General features: G+C 47.3%; 1 protein-coding gene across 6 annotated transcripts in view; it reads right to left on the bottom strand.

The window, feature by feature from the left end:
* The window catches only part of AUH (AU RNA binding methylglutaconyl-CoA hydratase), a 343,464-nt gene that overhangs the window by 150,149 nt on the left and 166,307 nt on the right, over window positions 1-27,008 (bottom strand). Inside the window, exon 11 of one of the 6 annotated variants that reach the window (XM_087858832.1) lies at window positions 814-4,012. The exons of 4 other annotated variants lie outside the window; for them this stretch is intronic. In XM_087858832.1, the coding sequence (XP_087714958.1) occupies window positions 4,004-4,012 (9 nt within the window). In that variant the 3' untranslated portion in view covers window positions 814-4,003. Of the gene's footprint in view, window positions 1-813; window positions 26,737-27,008 lie in introns of those variants that run through there. One more of the 6 variants, XM_045772543.2, reaches the window with a different exon arrangement.

Genomic DNA, 27,008 nt, shown 5'->3' on the forward strand with positions numbered 1-27,008 from the left:
GGGGGACCTGACATGGGGCCCGGGATTTCGAGTCCCTAACAAGCTCCCAGGTACATCAATGCTGCTGCTGGCCCAGGGGCTACACCTGGAGCAGCCGGGATTTAGAGGACGTCTCCAAGAAGATGGGCCGTCGTTTACCCGAACGCCAGCAACAGCTTGGAAGCTGGAGGCTTTTCACACTAAAAAAGGAGAAAAAACAAATAGAATGATACTTATTGTTCCAGGAAACAGCTATGAAACAGGAACAAATTAAATGGTTTACTGCCATGATCACAGGATCACCACTGTGCGTTAGTGTTCTTCTACTCATGACAGTCAGAGACGCAGGGGTTTCAGACACCTGTTCACTAACTCCCGGCTCTGCAGGCCACAGTCCAGGCAGGTGGGCCAGCTGTTCTGCTTAGTGCCTCATGAGGCGAAGTTAAGGCTCTTGTCGGGAGGCACTGGGAAGAACCGTTTCCAGGCTCAGCCCTACCTTGCAGGTCTAGACTGGACTCCCCGCTTTCTTGCCAGCTGTGGGAGATAGGGAGGGGAACTGCTCTCAGGGACTAGAAGCCACTCTCAGGTCCTTGTCCCAAAGCCAACAACAGATACCTCCCTCACATCACACATTTCTAATGCCCCCTTCTGTGATCAGCCAGGGAAAACCCTCTGCTCTTAAAAGACTGTGATGAGTTTAGGCCCACCCAGATAATCTCCTATTTTCAGGTCAACTGATGGAAATCCCTTTGCTGTGCAAAGTGCCATAGTCCTGGAAATAACGCCAGGCTGGGAGCGTGGGGGACCGGGTCATGGGACTCTCTTAGAAATTCCTTTTTTTTTTTTTTTTTTAAGATTTTATTCATTTATGAGAGAGAGAGAGAAAACACAAGCAGGGGGAGCGGCAGCCAGAGGGAGTGGCAGAAGCAGGCTCCCAGCTAAGCAGGGAGCCCAACGTGGGGCTCGATCCCAGCACCTTGGGATCATGACCCAAGCCAAAGGCAGACATGCTTAACCGACTAAGCTACTGGGCGTTGGCCCCCACCTTAGATTTCTGCACTAGAAGCTGGAAATGTGGCCTTAGGCAAAAACAGACAAATCACAAAGACTTTCTTCTAGGAGTTTTATGCCTATGATTATTTCAAGTTAATTTTGTGTATAGAGCACACAAACATTCAATTCACACAGACATTCAATTGTTTGAAAAACTTTCATTTCCCTATTGAATCGACTGGGCATCTTTGTTAAAAATCAGCTGACGACCCCCGTGTGCTTCTCAGTTACGTCCATTTGATCGGTATCCACACTATTTGATCACCGGAGCTTTGCAGGGATTCTGGAACTCAAGGGGTGTCTGTCCTCCAACTTTTTAAAAATTGCTTTGACTATTCTAGGTCTTTGTACGGTTTACCTCCAAACAATGTAAGGGTTAGGGGTGCCAACCCCCTGTTCGGAAATCCACATAGAACTTTTGACTCCCCCAAAACTTAACTACTAATAACCAACTACTGACCAGAAGCCTTACCAATAACATAAACAGTTGACTAACACAATACTTTATATGTTATATGCGTTACATACTATATTCTCACAATCAAGCAAGCGAAAGAAAGGAAAATGTTGTTAAGGAAATCGTAAGGAAGATAAAATACATTTACAGGACTGTCCTGTATTTCTTGGAAAATCACCTGCATCCAGGTGGACCCGTGCAGTTCAAACCTGTCTTGTTCAAGGCTTGACTGTATTTTCAAAGTACATTTTGGAATTAGCTTCTCGATTTCTACACAAAACCCTGCTGGAATCTTGATTGGGATTGCACTGAATCTAGAGAAGAATTTGCGGAGAGCTGGTGTCTCAGTGACATTGAGTCTCTCAGTCCAGTAACGGGGCACATCTCTCCACGTACTCACAGCCTTTTATATGTCTCTTTCAACAACGTTCTGCAGTCTTCTGTGAACAGGACTTGCACATCTCTTGTTAAATGTGTTTTTAACTATTTCATTTGGTGTTATAAATGGAATTTTTTAAAATGTCATCTTTCAATTGTTTGCTGCCGGTATATACATGAACAATTAATTTTTGTATATTAACCTTCATCCTGCAACTTATACTAGTGGTTTTATGCTAGTAGATTACTGGAGATTTTCCATGTCATAATGCCACATTTAAATACAGACAGTTTACCTTTCCCCTACTAATTTATGTCTTTTAAATCTTTTTCTTGTTTTACAGCCATAGGTTCTCAGTGAGATGACAAAAAAGTGATAAGACTGAGCATGCTTCCTTATCATATTCCTGATCTTAGAGAGAAAGGGTTCAATATTTCAATAGTAACTACAGTATTGTGTTACCTCTAGGTTTTTCACAGATGCCCTTTATCAGATGAAAGAAGTCCCTTTTTTTGCTTAGTTTTCTAGAGAAAAAAACAATTGCACAATCATAGTAAGAGATGTTAACCTTCCTCTCTTGGCAATTTATCAGTTAGAAAAAAGTGTTAGTAGACACATAGAGGAGCCAAACGTCACCATTTACTTTAACCTAACTGTTATCAATACATCATTACATGTTCTTTTCAAGTACACAGAAAAAATTACACATACCACAAGTCTCAAAAAAAGGTAAGAGATCTGAAAACATATGAAGCAGATTCACTGACTGCAACAGAATGAAATTAGGAATCAATAGCCAAATGATATCCAGGAAAGACTCCAATATTTGGAAACTAAATGATGCACTTCTTAATAGCATATGTTTCAAAAAAGGAAGTTGCAAATAATTTAGAAAGTATTTCAAACCTAAGTGGGAGTGAAAATACATCATATCCAAATGTGTGGGGTGCAGCCAAGGCAGTGGCTGGAGGGATAGCCATAGCTTTCAATGCCTATGTTAGAAAAGAGGAGCGGTCTGAGGTCAATGATCTAAGAGTCAATCTCAAGAGCCTAAAAAAGAAAGTAAACAAAGTAGGCCCAGAGGAAGTAGAAGGAAAGAAATAATAAAGAGCAGAGAGCAAAAACATGGAAAACAATCATTACCAAGAAATTACAAAGTGAAATCCCAGCATTTTCAAAGCAACAAAGCAGGTAAACACATACCTGGACTAGTCAAGAAAAAAATCATTAACAGAACATAAACCATTGATATTGAACATGAAAGACTGGTTATCACTCTGGATATAAGAGATAGTAAAAGGATCACAAGCCACTTTTGTGAATAACTTTATGCCAATCAGCTTGGTAACTTCATGAACTACACAAATTCCATGAAAAATAAAACTTACAAAATTTGGACAAGCTTAAAGAGAAAATGGAAGGAGTCCTGTACTCATTAAAGACCCTGGCTTTGTCATCATAAAGCCTCCCACCGGGGAAACTCCAGGCCCAGTCAGTTTCACCGGTGAACCCCGTCAAATATTCACAGAAGTAAATAACACCAATCGCATACGCAAACCCTTTCAAGAAATTGAGACGAGGAAGCGCATCGCAATGTGTTTCTGAGACAAGCATAATAACATCAACACCAAAACATTACAAAGAAAAGGATTATTTTTAAAGCACTAAAATCAACAAGGTAGCGCTCTCAAGAGTCTCAGAGTCTGCCGGCTCCGTGGCAATAGAAATGACTAATTTAAGTCAATGAGCATAAACTTCAACTCTCGACATCATAATATTAAACTTCATTCCATGATGTCTCTTCGGAGTTTGCCATGTTTGGTAATAAATCATCTTTTTAAGAGAAAAAAAAAACTAACTCTGAGAAAAGAAACACAGAAAACCGCATTATTGGCTTAGCAGAAATCCAAATATAGTAAGTAGGACCCCAGAAAAACTGTGTGTCAGGAAGGGAACTGTAGGAAAATGACACAGAAAAGTCCAAGAGGGAAATGGGTCCGTGCTCCTTTTCACTGGCGTGTAGCGCAGAATTTTCTAAATGTGTAGAGGTGAATTCTTTGAAGAAAGCATTTTAACTTCTACTTTGACAGATGTTCTCAGTGTGGTTTCTGCTGTGAGCTGAGTGACCTTCCGGCTCAGAGGATCTGCGACGGTAACACACGAGAACTTTCTTATTCAGAGCCAGCCTATTACCTGGAACCCGACGCCCAGTTCCCCAGTTGACTCCCACCACGTGAACATCCTTGGGGGCCACAGGACGTGTGGGAGTCAGCAGTGCCGAGCCTCCCCAGAATCACTCCTTTAGGAGTCAGTCCCCAGAGACAGGGACACACGACAGCTGCAAAAAACCAATAGCAGCCATGTTTCTGTTTGAAAATTCGGGACACTGGCTCTGACAAAGGAGTTTGTGGCTGGCAGTATACCGGTGGTTTATAAGCACCTTACCAGGTTGGTTCACGGTTGGAAGAGGAACCCCACGCAGAAGCTGGTTGTGGGGCTGTGAGCGCCATCACCGTGGGGTCCAGGGTCCGAGGCCCGGGCGCCAGCCACACATCCCACTCTGGGACGAGACCCCCGAAAGCAGTGTTTAGGGTTTAAAACGTCACGGCACTCCCACGTCACTGCAGCCACCAGGTGTGGGCACAGTGTTTAGGAATTCAGGTTTATTATATTTTACACAAGTACTAGTCCAACAAAGAAATGGGTCCTTCAACACAGACCGAGTGTGATGCTGTGTTGTGGGATAGCAGCTCCGAAGTGTGGTTTTCTGGCTGTGGGTTCTGGGGGGAGCAACAGGTAGTGGGCTACTGATGAAGGTAGTTCCTGGGGACACGACGGGGGTTTAAAACAGACCTGCATGGGGGCGCCTGGGTGGCACAGCGGTTAAGCGTCTGCCTTCGGCTCAGGGCGTGATCCCGGTGTTATGGGATCGAGCCCCACATCAGGCTCCTCTGCTATGAGCCTGCTTCTTCCTCTCCCACTCACCCTGCTTGTGTTCCCTTTCTCGCTGGCTGTCTATCTCTGTCAAATAAATAAATAAAATCTTTAAAAAAAAAAAAAAAACAGACCTGCATGAATGCAGAGTCGCCCCCCCACATTCCTGCCTGTTCACGCCCCCGCCTTCCCCCGTGTTCTCTTAGGATACAGACGGGCTGCAGTCTCAGTCCAGGTGCACCTGGGCAGGTGACCCGCCGTCACGCCGTCCCTGCAGCAATGGCAAAGCAGCACAAGGGTTCTGCCGGTGACAAGGGGCAGGGGAGCTGGCACGGCCCCCAGGCTGGGGGTCGTGTGCGGGGTCGGGGGCCCCTCATGGGCCACTCCTGGGCAGTTGCTGCACTGGCAGTGGGGTCCTTGGTGGGAGGCAGGAGCACAGAGGCCCAGCTCACCTCAAATCTTACAAGAGTGCCTGAAACGAGTTTGCTTTTCCGAGTCAACCCCAAGCTTCACTTAAATGTGGTTATCACACACACAGACTGGAAATGCCACGGCTCGCTCTTCTGGCGCCATCTCCACAGTGAGCATGTGCGAGCCCCTGGGGGGGGCAGGCTCACAGACCCGCTGGCCAGCGCTTCAATTTTCCACGTCCCCAAGGTTTTCTTTCACAAAGTAAGCAGACTGCAACCTGCTTACTCTGCTCTGAAACACGCCAACCCCTCTTCCCCTCTCATTTCCAAGGACAATCAAATACCCAGTGAACGTCGGTGTGGTATTTGATTTCCTGATAAGCGCACCTTGGGGCTCATCAAGGCTGGCTGCAGGTGTGTTTGCCAGGAAGCGAGCCGTGTATCATTTCTGGGGGGATTTGGGAAGCAGCGAACCAAAGTCAGGCCGTGAGAAGTTCTGGCTGAATAAGAAAGGATGCTGAGGGCAGTTCTGGGCTCAGACAGGCCAGCAGCGGGATCGGCAGCCCCTGAGTCCTGGCCAGAAAAGACTGTGGCCCCCACCCACACGGCTCCTTGGCCAAGGCCCTGGCTGCATGGCTGTGCCCTCAGGCATCCCCTACTCCATCAGCCCTGGTTGAACACCCCCAAAACAAGGGAGAACCAGGCTCTTCAGGGTGCAAAGTGGGCAGGACCAGACAGGAGGGCAGTGACACTGGCCTGTGTCTGTGGGGACCGGCACCTACAACGTGCCCCGCCTGACACTTGCCCTTTAACCCTTCCTCCCCCAATGGGCCTCTCGGACTGCAGGGGATCTGTGGGAGGCACAGGGCCATGCTGTGCTGGCATTTCAGGAGTGGCAGTGGGGGTGGGGACAGATGGCAGGTCGGTCCAGGAGTCGGCGGGACTACTAACACAGCGCCCATCAGCTCCCTCAGAGGCCTGCCTGGCTCTGCCAGCTAGGCATCTCCCCGGGACCCCCAGCACCTGTGTGGAGCACATGTGGAGCCCCAACAGCACAGGCTCTGACACAGAAGGACTGGGCCTCGCCATGCCCAGGAGTTGGTGGCCCCACAGCTCGCCTCAAGCCACAGTGGCCACGGCTGTCCTGGGCACTGCGGCCACCTATGCCTTGCTTCCATGTTCAGGGGGACGCCCTGAGGATGCGGAGCACTGCGTCCCTTCCCTAGCCACACTGTGCAGCAACAGCTCCACAGGTTGAGATGGCCTCACCAGTGACCAGATGGCCCAGTGACAAGGGCCACCCTCCTGACCACAGCTGCTGGGACAGAGGTATGCACTTGGTCAAGAATGAGCCGGCACAGTCCTTTCCACTGAGAGCCGAGAGCACAGGGCCAGCCCTGGGTAACTCGCTATCTTGCTACCTTGTGAGGGAGGCAGGCGCAGGAGGCCCAGGGCCCCCCACTGCGGCCTGATTCCTCTTCCAGCTTGGTCGGACGCGGCAAGGCAAAGGACACTGGCTGCGTGTGTATGGATTCAAACAAGCGTGTGACGAGCGGGCACCTGGGTAGGCAGACCTCATTCCTTGGAGCGTCCCTCAGAGCAAGGCAGGGAGGGTGGGTGTGCACCAGGGCTGGGAAGCCCCTTTGGGCTTTATTTTCCCACCTGCGTGGAGAACAGCTCAGGTGCCTTGAGACAACATCGGCCCATCCTGCCCCCTAGCCCCAGGGGCATCGGGGGGCCGGGTCCTGGGCCAGGTCTGCGCCCCAGCCCCTCGTGGCCTCCATTCCGGCCCCAGGCGAGGGGCACATGAGGCCAGTCGGTGGCCCCACCCCAAGGGCCATCCCCAGCTCCAGCCCAGAGTGGCCACCTTCTGCCCCATGGCCCTGATCTCAGCTCCCATGTGATTCAGGACAGATCTTAAATACCACACTGCGGGTTTTTAAACATTTGTTTTCTGATGTAACTGCAAAGCTGAGAAACCTTGGCCCTCCTGTGATAGGTGTTCGGGGGCCACTTGTGGATGAATGACTTAACACTTGATCATCTGCAGAGTGAGCGCTTCACAAATACTCCCACTGGCAACAATATTAAGCTTCCCACTTTAGACAGCTTCTCTACCTAAATGTGCTAATGTGGCAAATTACAGGTTTGAGCAGGCTGTAGATCAGCTGTACATGGTTTGTTGTTGTTGTTGTTGTTTGTAGAAAAGGGGATCAGCTGTAAACCAAACGGCGAAGGCCGGAGGATATACTGACAGCGCTCACAACGGTGCCCACACATTGCACAAGATAAAGGAGGAGCCGTCACACGAATAATAATTGCAGAAACGCAAAATAAAACCACGACCGCACGTTTCTCAACGACTGGGCTGGCGGCTATTGGGGCCGCGTCCCCTCCTGCTGAGAGGTGGAGAAATCGACCTCCCACAGCCAGGAGGAAGGCAGACTGGCAGGAATCAGGGCGAGCAATTCGTCAGTATCTGGGAAAATTAAAACGGTGCGTCCTCAACCCAGCGTCAGCCCTGCAGCAGCCAGTCTGTGACGGCGAAACCTCAGAACAGCCACAACGTCCCGCAGGAGAGCAGCAGCTTTGAGGAAGGGCAGCCCCGTGAGGAAGGCTACGTTGCTGACTGGAGAAAACGTTCATGATGATTCTGAGGTGCAAGAGAGCCGGCCACAGGCCCGTCCAGGGAGGATGACGCTATTGTTTCTGGGGAAGGAGGTATGTGTGTGTTCACAGGTATGCGTACGAGTGTCCGTGCATTGCCGCATGAGACTGTGTGTGTGTGCGAGTGTGCACGTGCATGAATCTGTTGCACGTGGGTGTGCACGTGTCTGCTTTGGGAAGCATGGGAAGCAGTCAGGAATAATGACGACGATGACACAGGTATGATAACAGCGCTGCTGAAAGTGCTGAGCTGTGCCCTGTGCTGGGCACCGTTCTAAGCACTTCACATACACGCACGCACTCAATCCTCTAACAATCCTGCAAGGGGCTTCCGACTATTATCTCCACTTCACAGATCAAGAAACTGAGGCAGCGAGTAGCCAAGTGATCCCCCCACCGCCAATGTCCCACAGTCAGTAGGCAGCAAATCCGAATCCAGGAGACCTGCTTCCAAAACCCAGACCGCCATCAATGTGGTCGTCAAAGAGGAGGCAGACTGTCCTAACATTTCAAGTGGCGGGAGTATGGATGATTTTACTTTTTTTTTGTCTTTTCAGAAGTATTTTGGTATTTCAAGTTACTACTTCAACAACTGAAAGAAGTGACACCTCTTCCTTAAGGGTAGCCGGGTGCTGTGGGATGTCCCCTGGCCCTCGGCCTCCCCCGGCGGGATGACATCAGCGTGCCCGACGGAGACACCGCGGGAAGAGCGCGGAGTTATGCAACCAGGCTTTGTGTCACACCAATGACAGCGGCCGTGGAGACACTGATGAAATCCTCGGGCTGGGAGCTGTCAAACGAGGGTTTCAAAAACAGAAGGAATACACCCGGCCCATACCCTGACTGTGCGACCTATAATTAATCAGGAAAAAGAGAGATCTGTCTGGTTTCACAACTTCAACTGTCCACCTGGAGCATGAAGTTCCAAGAATACTACTTGGCTTCTCTCCAGCAGCCTCTTCCGCTCCCCTCTTCATGCTCTAACTTTCAGGATTTTTTGACTCCTATTTTCGGTGCTGCTACCAAAATGGGCATGCAAGTGGGTTCTGCATAATTCATAAGCTACACTGAGTGTGCAAGTGCTACTACTGTGTCACAGCCGCGAACGGAAGCACAGGTGTGTGGACAGCTGCTCGGCCTCACTGCCCAGCCAGCCAACGGGGTCTGAAGTCCAGCCTCGCACATCTGCCGGCCCACTGACCCAGGCTCGGACTCTGCCTTACATAACCCATTCGAGAAGTGCACGCCGGTTCATCTCATGTCTGAACACACATCAACTGTCTGTCCTGGGGGAGCAGACCTGGGGACGCCCTCCGGTAGTGCTGGTTCCAGAGTGGACAGCTCTAGCGTTACCACCAGCCACTGGAGACCCCGGGAGATGGGCTGCCTCTATCCAGGGGAGCCGCTGGATGCAGCCCCAAGAAACAGAGGGCAGTGCTGGGGAACGGGGTGGTGGGTGGCACATCTTTAGGCAATAAACAGAAGGACAAACTGCCCTGCTCAGAAAATGAGGGGCCTGTGGGGGCCGGAGAAAAGAGAACAGAGGTTGGATCCCCTATGGGGAGCCCTGGCGGCCATGTGGCCTCAGAACCTTTAAGAATGAGCAGGTTGACGGGCCCACGGTTCTATGACATCACCCACCACTCCAGGCACTCTGAGGCACTTGGGTTTCGTGGGTGGCACCCCTAAGTCCTGGCAGACCAGGGACGTGGCATGAGTTGTACCTTTTGCAACTATGCAATGACAAGGCAGCCCTGCATCAGCCTCGAGGTGCAAGGTCACCTGGGCACATCTGCAGGGGGTGGGGCAGAGGGTGGTCCATATAGACTGAACCAGTATGGCAGTCCATACAGACTGAACCTCTCTGGGGGCATCAGGGGCCCTGAACAACTCTGGGGATTTGCAGAGCTTAGAGGCAGGATCTGCCTTCTTCAGAGTGTGGGGTGTGGGCTGTAGGTCATTGTTTCTAGGTTACGAGTGAGCAAGGGGTGCTCCAGGAGTCTGGCCTTGCCCCCATTGCACAAACTGTGCGCCCTGCCTGTGCATTTGTCAGCGTCCCACGTGCAAGCTTTCTGGGCAGGCACACACAAGGGGGGGCCACCAGGAATACTGGTGGATGACCAAAGGGGGTCCCAACAATGGACACAGCCACTGTGCAAGGAATACTGACCGTCGGCACGCATCATCCGGATGTGGTCTCGTTGAATCCCTGGTCTGGCTCACAGGCCTACCGCCTTCTTCCTCTGTGCTTAAACTGGACGGTCTGGCTCTTGCTTTGAGCATGGGCTGTACAGTGCTCTTCTGAGACTCTCCTGCCCAGTCCTCATGAAAGTCCGGGCATCTAGTTTATCCCACACTGCCCAGAGAGCCGGGTGGATGTGTGATGGATCAGAGGCCCCATGGAGAGGCCTTGGGGACAGGAGAAAGCCCAGCTGCCCCGCTGAGCACTGCCCAAGTTCTGATCCACAGGATGGCAAGAAAAAGAAGGTTGTGTTGTTTTAATCACCAAATTTTGGGATGGCTTGTTACACGGCAGTAACTGAACCACACGGGCTCTTCTGTACTGCCTGGTTGATCAAGAACACAGAAATGGAAACCATGGAATGAAATGAAGGAGAATGAGTGAATTACTGCACATTTAGCACTAAAGCCGAGAACCAGACAACTGGTTACAGAAATGAAAGGGAGTCGGTAAAGCTGCAAGGAAAATTAACACAGAGCACCCAGAGCTCTGGTTTTCCGCTTCTTCTTGGCTGATTACAGTCAAGCATATGCATCCTGTTCTGAGCAGGATATTGGCCCTTCAAAGAGGTCCCCATCCTTATCCTTGGAACCTGTAAATACGCTGGGTTTCTGACCCGGGGGGATTAGGGTAGCAGAGGAAGGTAATTAGGAGGAAGTGAAGGTTGCTAATCGGCTTAGCAGAGCGCATGCACTGTGGCCACAGGTCCCAGCTGGGGGGAAGGGACTGTGGTTGCTGCTCTGTGGGTGGAGATGGGGACCCAGGCCCAGGGACGCAGGGTACACGGGGACGCGGGAACATGGGGACACAGGGATGAGGGGACACGGGAGGCCTCCAGCAGCTGGAAAGCCATCGAAGGGATCCTCTCCTAGAGCCTCCGAAAGAAACACCCCTGCTACACCCAGACTGAGCCCCGGAGCCCTGGCTTAGCCTCCTGCCCTCCAGAACTGTGCGATTACAGGTGTTTGCTGTGGGAGGCCCCGGCGCTGCAATGGGTCGTTAGAGCCTCAGGAGAGAACAGTCACAGCTGGAGGAAAACCCGGAACGGCATACGTATCATAGGCATATCACATGACAACAGGGTGAGCTTGTACCTGCTGAGTTGTACCCTGCTTTCCCAAGCACACGGCAAACACTTCCCTGCCAGTCATGTGCCTGCTGCTATGACAGCACTTCCAGCTGCTGGGGGCTGGGGGTCCAGCCGGAGCGCAAGGACCACCACTACATGCTCCTCCCGTCTGCCTACTGACGGAGGCCGTTCGTCTGTTTCAGAGACCGACATTCTGCTGCACGAACTGCGTTAGCGTCTCAGAACGAATTCCTACAACTGAGGGTGCTTTGCCAAAGGACAGAAGCTTCCTCTCCTCATGGGTGGTTTCTGATCTCTAACAGCACCACCACACAGCCCTGCCTGTGGCCCTGGACCCTCACCGGCCTGGGGGGTGACACTATAATCATGACCGATTAGGGAGGGCGGTTTCTTCTGAGAAGTCCTCTTCCTCCAAGCTGGACACTGTCTTGGGGGTTGCATCGCTGGGGCACAGCTGGGTGAGCTGGGCTGTGGGACTGTCTGGCCCACCGACCCGGGGAGAGCCGGCCCTCACCAGCTCTGTCACCCTTCCGAGGCCTCAGAGACCATCAGGGCTTCACCGATCTATTCCATTTCATTTTTGAAGTACTGTGTCCTTTCTATTCCTTCCAAAACTTCATTTCCTTTAAGGATGATGCATTTGAGACCTAGATTTGTGGCTGGCATTCTTTTAAATTATTTTGAAATATAAAGCTTTGATTCTTTGATGTGCCTTTGGCCGGGAGCATTGCTATATGGGGTCAGAAACAGAAGCAGAAGCTCATTGTGGTCTGTCTTCGTGTTGCCCGCTGGAAGCTGGGGGCACAACCTTGTGCCCTCAGGAGCCTGGAGCTCCTGGCTGACAGCATCTGGTGAGTGTGTGCCCAGGGGTGGCATCGGGCAGGCATGCAGGTTTCTGTCCCAGCTCAGCCTTTGGGAAAAGTCTGAGTGGTGAACTTCACACCCCCTTGGCACAAACAGGTTAAATTAAGTTAATTCACCAGCTAATGAGACCCTGTGATGCTGGGCAGTTTCCCAGAGCCTCCAACACTCTCCATTTGGGCCTGGCCATGAGCTGGGGCCCAGTGCCTGGGTCTGCTTTGATGGTCTCATGGACTTCGCCCAGCCTCGCTGTGCCCCTGCCCTGGGCATCACCTTAGTTCCTTCGTGTCCTCAGGTAAATGACCAGCCCCGTCCCAGGAGAAATCACGCTTCCCAGCACACTGTGTGTGTATGTATGTGGGGTGTGTGTGGTATATGTGTGTATTTGTGGCGTGTGCTTGTCCGAGGTGGGCCCTGGAGGCTTCCATTATTCCAAGAAGGCATGTGCAGGTTAGGCACAGTGGAACCCGAGTGGACTGTTTCTGAGCAGAGCCAAACCCCGTCGGTGAGCAGCCGAAGTTTGGGGTGCTTGTGTTGGGGGCATGCTTAATAAACAGGCGGTGGCTCTGGGAGGGCCCCTTTCTGTTGTGCTGGCTGGAGCCTGTCCTGCTCAGTGCCAGCACCTGGCAGGGACCCTGCACTTGCATGGAACTTAGATGGTCCTGGTCCAACAGGGAGCCTTCAGAGGGGCTGAGCCTGGGGAATGCCCAGGGAGATACCGTTCCCCCAAGCAAGAAGTCTAGCCACCCTGACCGGTCCAGAGTCCACCCGCTGTTGGCATGCGGGTCATTTTACAGATGTCCTGACGGCACCAGGTGCCTTGAGACGGAGGCTGTGTGCTCCCCAAAGCCCAACCCAAGTCACAACAGGTGTCAGAGTGGGGGAGGCCCGCCAGCCGGATCCCCCACCCTCTCGCCCTTGCAGAGCCTTGTCTTCACAGGATGGACCACTGCCCACTGCCGTGCACCTGGTCCCTGGGCAGCAGGCCCCACCCTCTGGCCTGACCGCCCCAAGGCAAGGAGCGGTCTCTGCACTTAAAAGTCTCTAGAACAACAGATGGGAATGTGTTGACACTGAGAGATTTAAGGGGACTCAGTTACAGTCGTACTGAAAAAGCTTTCTCTAAAATAAGAAAGCACACAGATTCCTCAACTCCCAGAAATTGCTGACAGCTTTGTTTTCAGCCCAGCAGGAGTAAAAAGAAGCTGACAACTTATTTTTGCAGGTTATGCTCATTCAAGTCTATTTTTAGATCCTTTTCCTAAGTAAGTGCACCAGAATAGCACTCGGTTTGAGAATCACCATCTGTTCCGAGCAGCGAGCCCCAGCTCGCGGGGTCCGGGGCGGGCACGCCTGACCGCTCACGCCTGTCCCCACGGACAAGAACAAAGGGGCAGTTTGCACCTCCGCAGCGTGTGGAGGGGGAGCTCCAACAGCGGCACAGGCAGTGAGCTCCGTGAGTGTCCATCAAACAGCAATTCTCATACATTTTATTTATAAACTGAGCACCACCAAAAAATGCCCTTGGCTTTTAAAAAGGGAGCTCAAATAATCCCTTGTATTTAAATAGATTTCTTATAAAAAGGCCATCCAACCTTATCTCGGTTGTTGAGATAAAAATTAACCCATGGAAACAGAAAGCCACCGCAGAGAGCTCTAAGAGGCCTCTTCCCCTGCCTTCCGGTGTCTGACAGCTGCTCCCTCCCTCTGCAGCCCGTTCCTTCTCGAAGCTCAGAGAGAGGCCCCACTGGCTGGTGACTCACACTCTTCTATGGAAATGCAGAGGGGATCTGACATATGAGTAACAGGCTGCCCAGCACCTTCTGGAACCAGCACTAGCATGTGGTGTCCTGGGAGGGCCGGGGTGCCGGGCAGGAGGCCCCGAGCCCACAGGCAGGCCTGACCCGCCCCGGTGCTCCGCTATTTTTAGCCTCCACTAAACTTAGCTCCCTCCACCCTCTTGAATAACCTAGATCTAAATACCACTTTTCTCCTCTGGGTCCAAAGAACCTTTGCAAGGGGAACCGTAGAGGTAAGTGGTCAGTGACACGCATTTAAGATGCTACGTCCAAGATAATAAGCCTGTCCCAGGGAGCCCCTCGGCCTCGGGGAAGGGCCAGGCAGGATTCAGGGATGGTGGCCACCAGGCACTGGCCAAACTGCCCATGTGCCCATCTCGGGGGTGGTGTCGTCTATGGAGACCATGTGATCCACGCAGGGCATGGCAAGGGAGTCCCCTGATGGTCACTATTTCTGGTCTCTCTGAATGTTTTCTTAAAGAATTCCCAAAAGGAAATCAGGCTCACTCATACATACACACACAGCTTCTGTCTCTCCTCCCTGAATACACAGTCCTTCTCGGGGAAACGAGTACTAAGAGAATCCTAAGTGAAGCTAGGACACACGGCTTTGCAGCTCGTGGCAGAGTTCATTTGAAATCTGGAGCCAACAGCCACCCCTTATCAGCGCCCCATCCCAGGAAGGAGCTCTGCACTTGGTCCCTGCCCTTTCCAGAGCCGTGGCACGTAGGCAGCCTCAGCCGGCCTGGGGACCTGCTTCCTGGGCCTCTGCGCGGACTTCGGGACAACTCCAAAGTCAATGTTTACCCACCACACTGGCCTTCGGGGAAGCCAGAGTGTGGGAGGTGAGTGCTGACAGGATTCCGAACACTGAACAGTGAAGCCAGGACAGAATGGGCCAGGCTTTCTGGCCGTTGCCAGAGAAGGTCCCATCAGAGCACGGGGGTCGCCGAATCTCACACCTTCCCGAAAGCGCTGTCACAGAAAGCAAGCTAAAGTACCAAGGGGCCAGGTCACTAGAAGGTCTATTCTTCAGAGAGAGCCAGACCTCAGAAGGGTCTTTGGAAGAGGGTGTGTGTGTGTCTGAGGGGGGAGCAGCCCCACTCCCCCTCCTCTTCTTGCTCCTTCTGCTGTTCACGGCCACAAGCGGCAGTGCCGTAGGCTAACTGATCACCCTCATGCATGTCGTTCAGAAAAACGACAAACAAGTGCCCCCCCTTCTTCAGGGGTGTTGCTGAGGGAACGGGATGTATTACTCAGGAGAAGTCCACTGGTGTTACGTGGCCATCTAGCAATAGAAGATTCTAGAACTGCCGCACGTGCAAGAGACACAGTGACTCTTGTGGTTCTCAGTGAACACCCAGCTATTCTGAGTGGCCCTGACTGAAAGTAAACGGACATTTCTTATCGTCTGTGAAAACAAATACAACGATAAATAACAAACATGGCTTAGGTGATGACTTGAGGCAACCAGCACTATGAAACACAACTCCCACAAAACCGGGAAAATCTGTGCCACGCACAGGTACTCAGTTGGTGGCAACGTGGATTTGAAGAACCCTGCAATCACCATGCAGTTTCCTGGGTGTTCTAGCCATAGAGCAAGCAGAGATGAACGAGAAAATGCACAAATAACCAAGAGACACAGGCAGAGACCTGCCCGTGGCACTCCACGTGGCTGTCTGTTGTCCTTACAAGCCAAGTGTGGCGGATGTGACCTGCTTTGTGTCTCCACTCCAAGTGTGACATCCTCTCCCCCAGCCACAGGGCCCGAGTCTGCCCCTGAATAACCTCCAGGTGGAGTGGAGGTAAGATCACCTGCTGCTTGGTGGCAAGGCTGGAAGATGGCAAGCTGGTGGGGGAGAGGGAACCTGGGAAAGGATGGGATCACAGGTCTAGTTGTCCCAGAAGCCGGCTGCTCAGTGGATTCCCTTTTCTGGTCTCGTTTACTTCAAGTTGGGTGTGTGTTACTTGCCACATAAAAGGACCCGACACAGGCCTTGGAGTCTTGCCCTGGCCACACCCCTCCATCGGCTGACCCCCGTCCCCGCCAGTGGGTTGCATTCCATACTTCTCTGGCTGATGTCATCCTTGCTACAGGGCCACATGCTGGGGTGCATTAGGAACTTCTCCAAGCCCTCTACGTCCTGTTGCTTGAAGGCAGACGCCACTAAGCCGAGATCTAAAGAGAGCCGAATCACAAAGCGCCGCTAAGAGGGGAAGCCTTTAAGACTCCTCACAATCCAGATACCGATTTGATAAGGATTTGATAAGAATCCCGTTGTTGGTGGTTGTTAGTGCCACCCCTGCACTAAACCCCTGAAGAGCCAAATACGGTTTTAAGGGGATCCTTAGCCCAAGACAAGCTCCAGGACCCTCTACAATGGCACAAACAAAAGTGAACCAATGAGGGGTATGAAGACCTCCACAAAGAAATTCTGTCCAGCGACCCTTCAGAGGAAAAACCCATCAGCTGGAGCCTGGGCAGCGAGACTGGCTAAGCAAGGTGGGTCAAGCATGGATGTCTGACACCCACTGGTCCTGTCATGTCCCTTCCTCTGACATGGAGTATTTGGGAGCCAGAGAGCTCACTGCGCCTCATCCCCGTTTATAAACAGGTCCCTTCCCTTGTTGGCACGGTATGCTGAGCTGGATGAACAGCATGGAGGCCACAGCCTACCTGACTCTGCAGGGCAACACCCAGACTCGAGATCAGTGCATGAGCCCTAGAACGCTGGGTTAGAGCGGGGCACGATGGCTCGGCAGAACCCTGCAGTGGCTCCAAGCAGACATTTGCATCTGTGGATGCCACAGTTGAGGGCCATCTGGGGGCAAGGAGAACTGGTTGGGTCAAGGTTGGCCATCATGGCTGCCATGATTTTTAGCGCCAGAACAGCAGCCCCCCCTTCTGTTGGGAAAGTCACACTCCAATCATAGAGCCTACTCCCACAGCCACAGGGAAGACGTGTGATCTACTTCAACCCAGCAGAAGCCTCTCCGGGGGAAGTTCTGAGTTGGAACTGAGTGAAAAGAATCCCCCTTCTACCCCAGTGGTGACCCGGACAGCTGGGAGCTGCCTTTGGGGGGAAGCCAGTCAACAGGACCAGTCCCAGAGGATGAAGCTGCATGCCAGAGAACATGTGACAAGAAATGGAGTGTGTCCCTGCAGCCCTGAGACCCTGACTCCAGGGGCATCCGAGGATGCCACTCCCCAGTCCCACCAGTGTGCCACGCTGAGAGTCACAATACCTCTTGCCGAAGGTACGCTGGTTGATTTCTTGCCACTCACAACCAAAGTCCTGTTACACCAAGCATTTCAGACTGCACTCGACTGGTAAGATCTTGAAAACATTTAACAGGAGGCAGAATTTTAATTTACCTTTTTAGTCATGAAATCAGTAACAACTGTCATACTACCTGTCCATCATGCATGGGCATAGGAGAGTTCCATCTCTGTGGCCCCAAAAAATGTTTAATAGAAGCAACAGTATCGTCAGTGTTTAGGTCACAAGACGGAGCACTGTAAAATAGATCTACATTTTTTCATAACAGATTAGAGTACATAAAGGTAAAACTAAAATATAGTAGAAGAGTGTTCACGCACGAACCAATCTTACGAAACTCCTACTCCTAAAAAGATAATAAATAAATAAAAAATGAAAATAAAACAAAAAAACCCTCTCACGTAGGTTTCTCCATTTCACTGAGTGGCTTTAAAACAGTTGTTCATCACGTGCACATTAAGACGCCAAAACACATTTGGTTATTTCTGAAGCACATTATTTTGAAGCTTTGTTTGAATCCTTCATATCTGTGTGTTGAGAGTTATGTCACAAAGTTAATCATTCCCAGGATGCCTGCATTTGGGGTCATGAAAAACCTCTTGTGCAAGCGGCCATGAATCAGTGAGTGCAACATTGCATAACGTGCTCTGGAGCACGTGTCAGGGGAACAGAGCCCAGCGCTCCCGCCTCTTGTCGACCTTTTCCAAAGCTGAACTGGAAACACGTGATGGGTGCTTCCTGCCAACAGTCACTTATTGCCAATAATTAAGTTGGATAACGTGGAGAAATAGAAATAGAAATTTCAGTTCCTTCAGAGTTCTAAAAAGAACCCTCTTTGAAGTCCCTGGTTTCTGGCCCAGTGCTGTGGCCGACTTGAGTGTGTTACTCTTGATCATTATGAGGACCGCCCATTAAAATTGAAATAAAATATTCTGCTAAGTGCTTCCTGGCATTTGTGTTAGAAACAATAGCCATAGCCCCACAATAAGATTATTTTATACGTAAGAAAAGAAAAGCAAAAAATCAAAGACACTAGGAGCCAAAGACGTACGCGTCATACATCAAATCTAAGCCCATCGTGTTTGATGTTCTTGAGCAATAATGTTAGCGAGAAACTATTACTTAATCTTGCCAGTATTATCCAAAGAGAACACTTGCGAAATACTCAAGACAAATATGCTGTAATTATGACATGAATAAAGAGCCTGTGTGGCAGACACTGACCCGAGCGGAGCAGACCAGTAATGAGCAACAGCAACAACAATGCCCACTGTGTCTGAGCAGCTCTGGGAGTGCACAATGCCAACCTGCTGCTTCAAGGACAGCTTGACCAGAAAATTCTTCAGAAACTTAGCCAAGGGCCCATTATACATTCTAGTAGTTGGTTAGAATATATCTGGTTCTTTGGCATATATTAGAAATGATAAATCATTAAGTCACATCCTGGTCATTTTCATTTTCATTTTTGTTTTGTTTTGTTTTGTTTTAGAAAAGGTCTCTTTCTTTTAAAAATAAAAATTAAAAAAGAAAAGGACTCTTTCTTGGATTCCATCACTAGCGAACTCTTACTGTACTTGAAATCCTGTCCAAGATCTGACAAGTTCAAATTAATAAACTGTTTTGTCATCATAGCTTTCAAGTCCAACAGTGGAACATGAATTTAATAGCACGGAAGGAAAGTTTATACTCCCCCTAAAACACAAAACACACAAATGCCAGGATTTCAATAATTAACTCTTGATTTTTACTACTTGAATTCTGCATTTTTGCATTGATTTCCTTTGATTTATGGCTATTAGCTTCGCCACTGGTGGTGGAGTGAACACAAATCCTCCACAAACCAAGCCAACCTCATGACTAGGAGGGGCAGCCGCAGCTTGAAGAGCAAATTTCTGTTTCCTAGGCCTATCCACAGAGCACACATTTAAAAGACAACACAGCAGTAAACCCTATACTTCTTTGACTGCAAATAAACTTAACATTTGGGAAGTAAGGTATATTTAATATTTAGGGCTATAATAACAACAACAATCAATACTATAATATAAATAATATTTTTAGTATTGGTATTAATGATTGGTATACTATTATCATTATATTATTATTATTCATAAACATCAGTTTTGATGTACTGGAAGTCAGATGGCTACACACCTTATTTATCAATAACATCTACTATACACATGGTTGCATTAGGACCATCTGTATGGGTATAATGTCAGTGCGAACGGTGCAGTGAGAATCTCCAAAAATCTGCTTCTCCATATAAGCAGTAATTTTCAAGATCAACTTTTACAAAACTTGGAAATTAACCAAAAGCTTGCAATAATCTGATGAACGTTTATTCTGGGAAAATAGCTGCATCTCAAAAAGAACATCAAGCTCTGGGGCATATTTTAAATTGCCGTATATCCAGTCCACGTCTCCCAACACCCTCAAAGTCAGGGTAGCCATGACCTGACCACTATTGTGTCCGTTACCTACCCAAAGCTCTTTTCTTAGAAATCTGTCATTATCTGACCTGTCTGGCAGCAACTTGGAGGATCAGTGATTGATCAAGGGCCTTGTCTTTATTAGACATGACTCGGAGCCCCCTCCCTGTAAACAGCTTTTTCCACAGGGTATTTGTAGAAAACAATCAGAGGCAACTGTTTTGCAATGCAGCCACCGAAGACAGTGACAGCAGCAGCTGCAAGTAAGAAACAGGCCAAAAAACTTCAAAGGAGAAACTGGGGAATAAGATGCCCATACAGGGCTACAAAAGGCTCTGACACGTTTCTAGGAATCTAGAAGGCAGTGTACATGTACAGGGCTGTATGCACACTCAGGAAAGACCTGAGAAGCCCCTAACTCTCATCTCTGGCCGACCCTGAGGGTCTGCACAGAAAGGAAGTGAAGGCTCAGGCAAGGTTGCCAATTGCCCAGCAAAGCACTGAAGGTATGCCCCAACATGCACACAGTGTCCCTCTGCAAGACCTGGAGACTTACAGCTTCAAGGCATTCATAGGAATCTCACTCCGATCATTAGCTGATCACTAAACTAACCAAGTAGAGACTTCAGGGACCACAAACAACAAAGAACACAGAATTATGTCAGTACATAACAATATATAAACAAATTGCTACATTAACAAACAGCAACCACAAACCTGGGGGAGGAGAGGCAAGGACCTGATTTCCAGAGATGCCATATTATATTATCTTTTTTTGGTCATTTTTCATTATTATTATTTTAAATACCCATTATTCAACAACATATTATAAGACATGCAAAGAAACAAGAAAGTGTGACCCTATACAAAGAAAAGAAGCAATGAACAGAAACTGTTCTTGAAAAAACCAAGACATTGAATGTACTGGAAATTGGTTTTAAAATCACTTATTTTAAATACCTTCAAAGAACCAAAGAAAAGAATAAGAACAATAGCTCACCAAACAAGGACTATTAGTTAAAAAAGAAAATTGCAAAAAAGAACCAAAGACCAATTCTAAAGTCAAAAAATATAACTAGAACAAAAAAATTCACTAGTAGTCTCAAGAGCAGATTTGACATGTCAGGAACCAATAAACTTGAACACATATCAATAGAAATCAGCAAATCTGAAGAGCAGAGAGAAAAAAGTTCAAAGGAAAATGAACAGCACCTCAGAGGCCTGTGGGATACTACCAAGTGTATTAACCTATGCATTATGGGAGTTCCGGAGAGAGAGGAAAGAGGTAGGAAGAGTATCTAAAGAGATAATGGCTGAAGACTCCCCAAATTTGGAAAAAGACATGACCTACACATCCAAAAACCTCTGTGAAATCCAAGCAGGATGAACTCAAAGAGATCCACACCAAGACACATAATAAACTGACAAAAGCCAAAGCATCTTGAAACCAGCAAGAGAGAAAAGACTTGTCATTCACAAAGGGCCTCCCAAAAGATTAACAGCCTATTTCTCATCAGAAACCACAAAGACCAGAAGGCAGTGAGATGACATATTCACAGTACTGAAATAAAGCGACTGTCAACCAAGAAGCAGATATATAACAAAATTTTCCTTCAAAAATTAAGAAAAAATTAAGACATTTCAAGATAAACAAAAACAGAGAATTTGTCACTAGCAGAACTTCCCTACAATAAATCCTATAAAGGGAGTCCTTTGGGTTGAAATGAAGGGATGCTAACTAGAAAGTAATTCAAATCCACTGAAAAAAATTAAGTGTACTGGTAAAGGTAACAACACATTAAAGAAAAAAAAACAGTATAAATGTATTTTTCATCTTGACCTTTTTTGCCTCCAATCAGAACTAAAAGACAAGTATGTAAAACAATGGTTACAGAGTTGTTCTCTCAGACTTACAGTGCATAGAGATTTAACTTCTATGACAATAATAGCCCAGAAGCACACAAGCAGAAGGGCACAAACCTACATAGGAGCAAAGTCTGTGAAATTAGTTGGTATTGATCCAAAATAGATTTTGTAAGATGGTAACTGTAATTCCCAAGAAAGCAAGTCAAAAAATATAAAGCAAATGAAATGATAAGGAGTACACTAGAAAATACCTATTAAACATAGAAAACCAGTAATGCAGGAAGAGAGGGAGAAAAAGACATGCCATACAGAAAACAAATAGCAAAGTGGCAGATGTAAATCTTACATTATCAATAATTACATTAAATATAAATGGTCAAACACTCTAATCAAAAGGCAGAATGGGCAGAGTTTAAAAATATGATCCAACTTTATGCTGTCTACAAGAAATACACTTTAGATTCAAAGACGTAAATACGTTGGAAGCAAAAGGATAGACAAAATGTGTCATGAAAAAGCAACCAAGAGAACTAGAGTGGCTATACTAATATCAGACAAAACAGACTTTAAGATAATAATAGTTACTATGGACAAAGAAGCAAAATTTTTTAAGATAAAAGGATTAATTCATCAAGAAGACATAATAATAATGAATACATATGCATAACAACAAAGTCCCAAAATAAATGAAACAAAACCTGACAGAACTGAAGGGAGAAATAGACAATTCAACAACAGTGGTCGCAGACTTCACTATCTCACTTTAAATAATGGAGAGAACAAGTAGAAGACCAACAAGGAAATAAAAGAAAGAAACATGGGGTGCCTGGGTGCCTCAGTCTGTTAAACGTCTGCCTTCAGCTCAGGTCATGATCCTGGAGTCCCAGGAGAGTCCCAGGATCAAGCCCCATGTTGGGCTCCCTGCTCAGCAGGGAGTCTGCTTCTCTCTCTGCGCCTCCCCCCTCCCCTACTCATGTTCTCTCTCTCTCTGTTGCTCTCTCTCTCTCTAATGGATAAATAAAAGTGTTTTAAAAATTTAAAAAAACATTAAAAAATAAAAGAATGAAACAAGACTACAAATGAATTGGACCTAATAGAAAACTCCACCCAGCAACAGAGGAATAACATTCCTCTCATATGCACATAGGATTTCTCCAGGACAGATCATATTTTAGGCCATAAAGTCTTATTAAAATTTGCCCAAGGACTGAAATTTTACGATGATGAGATTGAAGTACATTTGCCAACCACAATGGGATTAAATTTGAAATCAATAATATAAGGAAATTTGGAATAGTCACAAGTATATGTAAATTAAGGAACACAATCCTAAAACACCAAAAGGACAAAGAAAAAAACAAGAGAAATTAAAAAATACTTTGAGATGAATGAAAACAAAACCACACATGTCAGGGTCTCCAAACCACCTTCAGGTTTGGTCATTTACTAGGAAGACTCACTGCACTTAGCATACAGTCTAGTGACATATTTTATAATCAAAAGGATACCAAGCAAAAGCAGCAAAGGAAAAGGTGTAGGGGTGAATATCAGGGGACACCAGTTGCAAGCTTCCAAAGGTCCTCTCCCAGTGGAGTCACACAGGACGAGTTTAATTCCGCCAGCAATAAAGTATAACCAGACGTGTGAAGTGTTGCCAACACCTCACTAGAGACTCAGAGCCCAGGGTTTCTGCTGGGGCTAGACATGCAGGCATGCTCTGCTTGGCGGATATCCAAATTCCATAAAAGGAAAGCATAAACCATATTGTTTGTACAGTGCAGGCATAACTCTTATCAGTTCTGGAAATGGTGGGAACTTCCCCAAATCTAAGTTTCCAAATGAAGGCCAGGGGCCAATTTTGCAGCCAGCCCTTCCCAAGGATAGTAGTTCAGACCCGTTAACTCTTTTCCACAAACATATCAAAACTTATGGGATGCAAATAAAGCATGCTTAGAGAGACATGTATAGTTGTAAATGTCCATCTTAAAAAGATCTCAAATCAAATAACCTAACATTCTACCTTGAAAAATTAGAAAAATAAGAGCAAACTACAGCCAAAGTAAGTAGAGGAAAGAAGATAATAAATATTAGAATAGAAATAAATGAAAAAGAGGACAGAAAAATAATAGAGAAAAAAATAACAAAATGAAAAGTTGACGCTTTGAAAAGCAGCAAAACAGGCGAAACTAAGCTGGATGGGCAATGGAAAAAAGAGAAGCCTGAAATACTAAAATCAGGAATGAAAGAGGGGAAAACTACTACTGACCTTATAGAAATAAGGACTATGAACACCTGTATGTGAAATTACAGACCCTGGATGAAATTTACAATTTCTAAAAAGAAACAAAGTATTAAAGCTGACGGAAAAAGAAATAGAAGATCTGTATAGAGGTAAAACAAGAGGGTGAATTAACAATCAAAGCATTTCCAACATAGAAAAGCCCAGGTCCAGATGGTTTCACTAATAAACTTTACCAAATGATTATGTAGAATTAGCAACAATCCTACACAAACTTTTTTCTTTTTTTTTTTTTTTAAGATTTTATTTATTTGACAGAGAGAGAGAGACAGCCAGCGAGAGGGAACACAAGCAGAGGGAGTGGGAGAGGAAGAAACAGGTTCCCAGCAGAGGAGCCCGATGTGGGGCTTGATCCCAGAATGCTGGGATCACGTCCTGAGCTGAAGGCAGACACTTAACGACTGCACCACCCAGGTGCCCCATACACAAACTTTTTTCTCAAAAAAAGAAGCGAACACTTCCTAAATCATTCCATGAAACCAGTATTATCCTGATACCCAAACCAAAGAAAGACATCACAAGAAAGAAAAACTACACATTAATATTTATTCTAAACATAAACGCATAAATCCTGAACATAACATTAGCAAGCCACATCCAGCAAAAAGGAGGATACACCATGACCAAGCAATTTATCCCAGGAATGCAAGGTTGGTCTAATATCTGAAAATCAATTAGTGTAATAACATATTGGTATAATAAAAAATAACTACTGCATCTTCAAATCAACAGATGCTGGCATAAAGATGGACAATGGAGTAGAAAGAAGAATTTAAAAAGTAACCTTTTTGACAAGGTTACCAGGAAAATACAATAGAAGAAAGAACAGTCTTTTCAATAAAGAGTGCTGGGACAACTGGATATCAACATGCAAAAGAAAAAAGTTGGATCCTACCTCACACCATATACAAAAATTAACCAAAACAGATAAAAAATCTAAATGTAAGAGCTAAACTATAGAACACTTAGACAAAAATACACCTTTATCACTTTGGGTTAGGCAATGGTTTCTTAGATATGACACCAAAAGCACAGTAAATAAAGGAAAAAATAAACTTAACTTCATCAAAATCTAAAACTTCAGCATTTCAAAGGACACCATCAAAGGACCGAAAAGACAACCCACAAGAGTAAAGATTTATAAATCACATATCCAGTAAGACACTTGTATCCAGATCGACTTGTAGCCAGGATAAATAAGGAGCAGTGACAACTTAATAATAAAATGGCAACCCAATTAAAAATGGGCAAAGGGTTTGAATGGATATTTTCTCCAAAAAAGATATACAAATGACCAAAAAGCACACACGAAGATCTTCAACATCATTAGCCATTACGGAAATGCAAACTGAGAGCACAGTGAGGTGCCACTTCACACCTACCGGATGGCTATGATCAAAATAAGAGTCCATGACAAGCGCTGGTGAGGGTGCTGGGAAAGTAGAACCTTCGTATGGTGCTGATGGGACTTTAATATGGTGCAGCCACTTTGGAAACCAGTTTCGCAGTTCCTTCAAAAGTTAAACATAAAGTGGTCGTATAGCCCAGTAATTCCACTCCTGGGTGAAAGCCTGAGAGAAACGGTAATATAAACCCCCAGAAATACTGTGCATGCACGTTCATAGCGGCGTCATTTCTAACAGCCCAACACTGGGAACAAGCTAAAAGTTCGCCAACTGATGAATGGATAAACGCAATGTGGTGTGTACACACAGTGGAGTATTTTCAGCCATAAAAAAGGATGAAGTATTGATGCATACTACACAGGGATGAACCCTGAAAACATTACAGTGAATGAAAAAAGCCAGACACAAAAGGTCACCTACTGTATAAACCTATTTATACGAAATGTCTAAAATAGGCAAATCCAGAGACAGAAGGTAGATCAGTGGTCACCAGAGGTTGGCGGGAAGGGCAATCGGAGAGACTGCTATTGAGTTTGGGGCTTCTTTTGGGGCTGGTGAAAATATTCTAGAATTAAATAGTGGCCAGGGCTATACAACGCTGTGAATATACCAAGACCACTGAATTGTACAGTTTAAAGGGTGACTTCTATGGTACATAAATTATGTATTAAAAAAAAAAAAAGTAAGACAAAAAACCCACCAAAGTCACAAGGGTGTCCTTTTCTTCAATTCTGATTTGGCTCCAAACCCAGAATCAATTCAAACGTTATGAAATAGAGCCCCAAAATGCATTCTAAACATAACTTCTCCAGGTGCCAGCAGCTTTGGGGAACTCTGTTCTCATGTGTGACAAACATTCAAGATGAGGTCTTTTTCTTATAGATGTGGGCTTTCTTCTGCATCTGCTGGAGGTCATGGGGCAAGAGAGGGAGGACCTGTCCCAGGCCAGGACTGAGCTCCTTTCCCTGGCTCCTTTCACCATGACACTCCTCCTCATGTTCACTTTCCAAGACTAGCTTATCCCTGGGGGACACTGGATGCAATTAAAACTGTCAGCTCTGTTGAGTTTTACGGGCAATTCAACCCCAATGTTCCCATCTACATGTGCAAACACGTTCGAATACGCGCAGAGTGTGTGAGGGGTCACATGCTCTACCTGAACTCAGGAATACAGCACCGTGGACAGGCGGGATAAAACTGTCGTCTTTTGAGAAGAGTGGTTTGACTGTCGCACACCACGCACACACTCCCACGAGGACCAGAGCGAAAGTGCCTTTTCATGCTGTGTGCCAGCGTCCAAGAGAACCCCCGAGAACTACACCAACCACAGCTCTCCAGTCATCCGAATACCTGTCCACCAAGTCAGCTGAGGGCTGTCACTTCCTGTCTTGTGTGGCACATCGCACATTCCTTGTATTTTTAAAGCGCTCAAGTTTGGGCCACTTGTGAGCAAGTTCTAAGCTTCATAAAAAGTGTGTGTTTCCGGAAGTGTTAAAAGACAGCTCAAAAGAAATGTGACTCAATCCAAGAGAGGCTGTGAGGAGTCTGAACTTCTCTGGCCAATCCATGCTTCACTTTCTGTAAACGGCACAAAGGTTTCATTCAGCTGGGCTTGGAGGCTGGAAGTGAAAGTGATCTGACTATTTTTGAAAAGGTCAGGAGAGGGCACTTGCCCATCTTCAAATTCCTCTGAACCCTCTGCCTGTAGACATCACCGCGACGGGAGTCCAGCCCCAAGCCGTTGCCAGATGCCACGGTGATTCCACTGCTTCTCTCACTGGTAGCGTCCAACCCCACTCTGTGAAACGGGTGCACTGCGTGGCCGTGCAGGAAGCCTGCCCTGCTCCTGG

This window comes from Ursus americanus, chromosome 34, assembly GCF_024610735.1.
Source record: "Ursus americanus isolate L20-20 chromosome 34, mUrsAme1.1.p, whole genome shotgun sequence".
NCBI lineage: Eukaryota > Metazoa > Chordata > Mammalia > Carnivora > Ursidae > Ursus > Ursus americanus.